The following is a 6,323-nucleotide window of genomic DNA, read 5'->3' as shown; positions in this document are numbered from 1 at the left end:
AAATGCTTTAAATGAGTTGCCTACCAAAAAGACACACGTCACGCACTCAGCTTGTTTTCTTATGCTCTTGGAAATCTAAAACTGCTTATAAGCCAGTCATCATCATGGGCCAAAAAAACATAATGGTCACGGAAAATGCGCGCTCAATGAATTCGGCCATTAGCAGTATTTTCCAGTAATGCCAACGCTGCATCTCCAACAACTCCAGCGCAAACCTGATCTAGGCTAAGTGGAAACACGTTAAACGATTATTTCTGTAAGACAATGAAACTGTCTGATTAATTTACTTTATTTTACCCAATAATGCTTACTTCAATGTGTGCATAAAGGATATCTTAATAGTTGTAATTTCAATGCATCGCCTCTAAGTGTCGCCAAATGACAAAAACACAATACATACGCACAAAAAAAAGGCGTACGCCCAAAACAAAACTTCCGTGGGGGAACGCACTTTCACACGTTCAAGTCAAATTTAGTACATCAGACCGTGAGCGTGAAATATGGCGTACGCAATGTTTTTGTGCGTACGCACCTTTAGTACATGAGACCCTGGTGCAAACATTCAAGCAGTTCAGCTTGGTTTGAAGGCTTGTGATCATCCATCTTCCTCTCGATTATATTCCAGAAGTTTTTAATGTGGTAAAATCAAATAAACTCATCATTTTAAGTGGTCTCTTATTTTTTTCAGAGCTCTATATGAATGTGTTTACATTTTTTATTTATGCTGAATTTTCATTTTTAAAGAATATACATTTTCCTCCTCTGTAAGGGATCAGGACATCGACCTCTAGGACGCTCGATGCCGGAGGATGTATCGCTGGAGGCCGCGCGCTGCGGTGTGTGCTGCTGTAGCGCGCTCGGCCGCGCACTGGCGCTGCTCTTCATGGTACTCTTGGCCGCCGCCACGCTGCTGGGGAACGCGCTGACCATCGCGGTGCTGCTGGGCACGCGCCGTTATCACACGCCGCACGGCTACCTGAAGGTGTCCTTGGCCGTGGCGGACCTGGCTGTGGGCACGCTGGTGGTGCCGCTGTCCGTGCACGCGGAGCTGGCGCTCGCGCTGGGCGGCCCGACGCCCACGTGGACGTCGCGCGCTACAGGCGCGGCGCTGCACCCGTGCGCGCTTGTGGGCCCCGTGTTCGCGGGCTGCACGCTCGTGTCCATCAGCACCATCTTCCTGCTGACGGTGGAGCGCGCGGTGGCCGTGCTGCGGCCGCTGCACCGCGACGCTGTGGTGACGCGCAGGCGCACGGGCGCGCTCATCGCCCTCTCGTGGCTCGGCAGCTTCTTCCTCGCCGTGTCACCGCTGCTGTTCGGCCGCGACGTGGCGCTCGAGTACAATCCGTGCAGCAGGATGTGTACGTACACGCCGCGCGCCGCCGCCAGCGCGCTCCTGCTGTTCCCCGCCTTCGACTTCACGCTGCTGGCCGCCGCTGTGCTCGTGAACCTCGTGTCCCTGGGAAGTCTGCGCCGCCAGTCGCGCCGCAGGAGGCGTCTGGCCCTGAGCGAGCACGCGGGGGCGCGCAGTATCCCCAGCAGAGCCGACGTCCGCGCGGCCAGGAGCATCGGCGCGCTCACGCTGGCCTTCACCGCGTCCTTCAGCCCGGTGGCCGTGCTGGTGGTGGGCAACGCGCGCGGGAATGAGTGGTGCAGCTTCTCCTTCTTCGCCTTCTGGGGGCTCGCGGCCAACAGCTGCTGGAACGTGGTGATTTACAGCGCGCGAGAGAGGAGCTTCAGACAGCGCGCGCTCACACTGCTTACGTCTGCAGGGATAAGAAGAGCTTCACACACCATAGATAAGAGACCTGTGTTTAATGCAAATGTTTGTGGACGGACACACCTCATTACAAATGCACTGAGCCCAATTGCTGACACAGATGTGCAAATGCACACACAGCTTGTCTAGTAAATGTAAAGAATCATTTCTAAAACAGAAACACTACACTACACTATTTTTACTGTACCCTCACAATAATACTGGGAAATCCTAGCATTAAAAAATGAATCATGATTTTATTACATTTTTAAAGGTCACCTTCCGCGAAAATCCGATTTTTCTTGTTTTTTGTGGAATACAGTAGGTTTCTCCGAGTTGAATGTGTACACCTGCACATTAAACTGTTTTGCAGCCCCCATTGTCTGCAGGAGCTAAGCAAAGAAATCCCCCCTCCCCCCCCTCCGAAAAACGGGTGAATTTTGAATTATCTTTCTGCCTACATAGGCAGAAACTCACAGACCAGCCCACCTTGGCTCGAGAAACTCCCAGAGGCGGAGCTGAAGCGACGCAACATCACCGCTCATCAGTTAGGAGGTGGGAGGCAGTGAGCGGCAGAGCGGTGGAGGGGCGTCGCAGTGCTCCTAGCCAATCAGAGGAGAGATATTTGCATGCTGTTTGCATGTATGAATATTCATGAGCAAAGCTGGAATCCGGTCATTTTGGACACACCCCTAAAACAGTTCATTAAAAAAGAGCTATACAGAGACACCTGAGCACTTTTTTTTTTACAAAAACGGCTCACATGTCATTCATTCATACTAGAGACCACAACTAGACATTTTAAAATGAAAGAAAAAACGACGGAAGGTGACCTTTAAGGGATTAACACCACTAAGATCCAAAAGATGGAGCCTCTCATGATGACAGTAGGAGAGAACCCTGGTTTCAAGCATTTAATAAAAGAGCTCGAGCCCCATTACAACATTCCTAAAAAACAAAACATGGTTATAATAAAGATTCATTGTTATTATGAAGTTAATAAAGGTTTACAGAATGCCCAGCCAACAATCAAAGTCAAAGCAGTGTTCCAGGTCTAGACAGTTACTTCAACAAAAACAGGATACACACTTTTAATACCCTTGATTTCAGATGAAACAATGACTGTAACAAATCTCACATCTATGAACACATGCCACACAGGTCTTCATTTGTTTTACACCAACAAATCAATGTAAAACACAATTTGATTTAATTTCCATATACTTTTGAAGTCCGGTAAATATTAGTATCTCCTGTTCCAAAGAAGCAGACATACTATATATGTATGGGCCTATTAACAGAATCTGGCACACATTGTATTGTTATTGCTATTGTTTTTACTATTTTTATAAAGTTGTTTGAGCAAAAAGCCAACAGGATACTTTTTTTTTTTTTTACTTTATCTATAAATGTAACTTTAACAGTGGGTCTAGGCCTGTGGACGATATGTTGTCCCAGAAACTATTGCAATACATGATATTTATGTCATTTTAAGACCATTAAATTTGTGTATTGAAGCATGACTGGCTAAAATACTGTTCACAATCATACAAATAAACACAATAGACGATATCACGATTATTAAAAAGTATTGATGTCATGTTCATTTATTGTACGATAAATCGATATTGCAATTAAGTGGGTCATTCAAAGTTTTTGTATAAACACTTATTCGGATAACTTGATATTAACCTTGCAATACATTACAGACTGTTATTTGTATTCATTGTAAAATACTGTGGCCTCTGTACTGTTTTTGCTGTAATTTTACATTGCTTTATTACATTTCCCCATACACTGCTAAAATGATTAAATCTGTAAATAACCACCACATGCGTATAATGTGATATGAAAGAAAATAACATTTGATACACATATAAAACATATGTATCATCATGCAGTGATTTTCCGAAAAAACTCTAATATTCTGATTCTTACAGCTTTAATTGAGTGTCTGTTAATGCAGTTTTACATTGAATTGTTTTATAGATGTAAAATACACACTGACTTATCTCATTCAAACGTTAAAATAAGAGTATCACTTCACATTAAACATGTACTCCAGAGGAATACATCAATAAGAGCAGATTCAAATGTTACCTGATTGCTTCAAAATATATTTTTTAGTAGAAGGGAACAATAAACATCTATGTAAAAAAAGATTTTATTCCTTGCCATTTTGTCCAGGCCAATGCTGTACCCAAAGCTGGCCATCCTATGACAATGGTTCAGACTTTCAATTTCACTCTTCACTAGTCTAAGATATCTACTCTTAAAATGCAACTGCTTACTGACATATAATCAATAATGCATTTTCTTTTTTACAATACATGAAACAGTCCAATTAAACTTAGAGATGGCTTTGACTGTGCTTCTTCACACAAATGCATTCTCTGAAAGTCTGACATTCTGATATTTTCCAGAAGAAAGTAAGCTCTTTGTTATTTTTGCTCCCAACAGTCACTAATAGGGGACCATGAAGGTTAATTTTCAACATGTCATACACGTCTAACATTATTAAAGTTAAAAAAGAGAGTGCAGTTTCTGCAGATGCTATGTGTTACAGTGTACAGAAGCTTTTGGACACATATTTGAATCCAACAACATTTGGCTGAATGGTCGAATGCAAATTCGCTTGGCTAATAGAGCTACATGCACAAGCTCAAGCATGATACACCTTTGATTTGCATTTATGGATTACATGGCAAACTGTATTTACAGACAGTGATTTCTGCAGGTGTTTCTAAGGTCATGCAGTGATTTCCAGTAGAGATTAATGCCTGCTTTTAATGCACTGCCACCTGAGGATCCGAAGATCACCAGCATACAATACTGATCATCATTTTTAGACAGTTTTATCGTAGAACCTCTACACATCTTTGCTTCTGAGAGACTCTGCCTCTCTAAAATACTCTTTTTATACCGAGTCATGTGAGTTAAGTTCCTAAATTCCTACTATTGCAGCTGCCATTTGTTAGTATCACATGCTTTTCCAGCTCATGGATGCCCAATATGCTCAATATCTGATGTGTTATATGTTCTATTGTAAAAAAAATATGGGTCTATGATATTTGCAAATTATTGCATTCTGTCTTTACTTACATTTCTGTACATGTTTTTTTTTTTACACAGCCTCCCAACATTTCTAGATTTGGGCCTGTACTATTGTACTATTTACTTATTTGAAAGCTGTATACAAGCCTATGTCATCAACACAATGCAAAGATCAAAGTTAGAAAGGAGACGCCCTGTACTGCAGACATCACCCCCTAGTGATGTGGGGAGAGAGCGCCATCTACCCACCCGGAGGGAATGAGGCCACTTTCGCTCCCTCTGAACGCTGGCAGCTGATGGCAAAGCTGCATGAGCTCCAATGACATTTGACATAGGCGTATAATAGGATTGGTGTAGCACTGTGGGTGTATATATCTAGTGTAAAGCCTTAAAAAATGAGAAAGAATGAAACTGTTGCTGCAGCAAAGGATGACAATTATGACTATCCTCGATGTTAAAGGAGCAGATGTCTATGATCATTTGCACATAAACTGTAATCTAATGTCCCTCTCTATCACTCATTTAATCAAGTCTGTAAATGCATAACTAAAGCCTTGAATTTGAAGTGACGCAGACATCTTTTGACATCCCTATTCCAAGAAAAAATGAACACTGTCATTACTTGACCTTCATTTTAAAGTTTCGAAAGGTAATTACAGGCTTTTAACTTCAACTGATTATAATTAAATCCCACTCTTACAGTCCGTCAATCATCAAAATACTGAAATATAATCGTTCACCCAAAGACATTATTTCTCTTGTAGAACACTTGGAAGAGTTTTTCCAACAGTATAAATTTATTTAAATATAAAACTATAACTCTTACTTTCTCAAATGAAAAACAGACACAGCAGAACCTTTAAGTTTTATGTGAAAAGTTTTGGATTGTCGACTGTCATCTGACTTACACTATATGTCCAAGTATTTGTGGACACCTACGGACAACATTTGAGAAATGACCGAAATAACAAAAAAAGATGCAGAGCATTCAGACCTCAAATAATGCAAACATGCATCTTGGCATGTTCTCCTCCACCATTTTTACACACTGCTTTTGGATAACTTTATGCCACTCGTAATGCAATTATTCAAGCAGTTCTGCTTGGTTTGATGGCTTGGGATCATTATTTATCTTTCTCTTGATTATATTCCAGAGGTTTTTAATTTGGTAAAATAAAAGAAACTCCTTATTTCTAAGTGGTCTCTTATTTTTTCCAGAGCTGTATGTGCAAATGCATATAAACACAGACACACACTCAGCATGTCTAGCTCCTGCAGATAAACTTCACTACTATCTAAACTTACTATCAACTTATCTAAACTTAACTACTGCTATTGTTGCTGAATACTATCAGTCGAATCCTCAAAGTAACGCTCCGAAATCTAGTAGAAATTCAGAAGTGTCTTTTTTTTTATTCAACGAATGAGCAAATGTCCCAATTATCTCAGGTTGATTCTTTTGTGAGGAGTACAAAGACTATAAAAGTACATATGAAAGAATCAATGAAGCAGC

General features: G+C 41.5%; 1 protein-coding gene across 1 annotated transcript; it reads left to right on the top strand.

Annotated features, from left to right (window-relative positions):
• Window positions 1–780: 780 nt before the first annotated feature.
• LOC103029284 (beta-3 adrenergic receptor) lies at window positions 781–2,441 on the top strand. The gene has a single exon (XM_007228862.4). The coding sequence runs from the start codon at window positions 800–802 to the stop codon at window positions 1,904–1,906; it is 1,107 nt and encodes a 368-aa protein (XP_007228924.3). The 5' UTR covers window positions 781–799; the 3' UTR covers window positions 1,907–2,441.
• The last annotated feature ends 3,882 nt before the right edge of the window (window positions 2,442–6,323 follow it).

The sequence above is a fragment of the Astyanax mexicanus genome, chromosome 6 (genome assembly GCF_023375975.1).
Source record: "Astyanax mexicanus isolate ESR-SI-001 chromosome 6, AstMex3_surface, whole genome shotgun sequence".
NCBI lineage: Eukaryota > Metazoa > Chordata > Actinopteri > Characiformes > Acestrorhamphidae > Astyanax > Astyanax mexicanus.
The sequence above is the reverse complement of the archived record's forward strand: the minus strand, read 5'-3'. Positions and strand labels throughout refer to the sequence as shown.

What these genes read in the sequence shown, in the direction of transcription:
- LOC103029284 (XM_007228862.4), top strand. Translation starts at nt 800, where the DNA reads ATGCCGGAGGATGTATCGCTGGAGGCCGCGCGCTGCGGTGTGTGCTGC.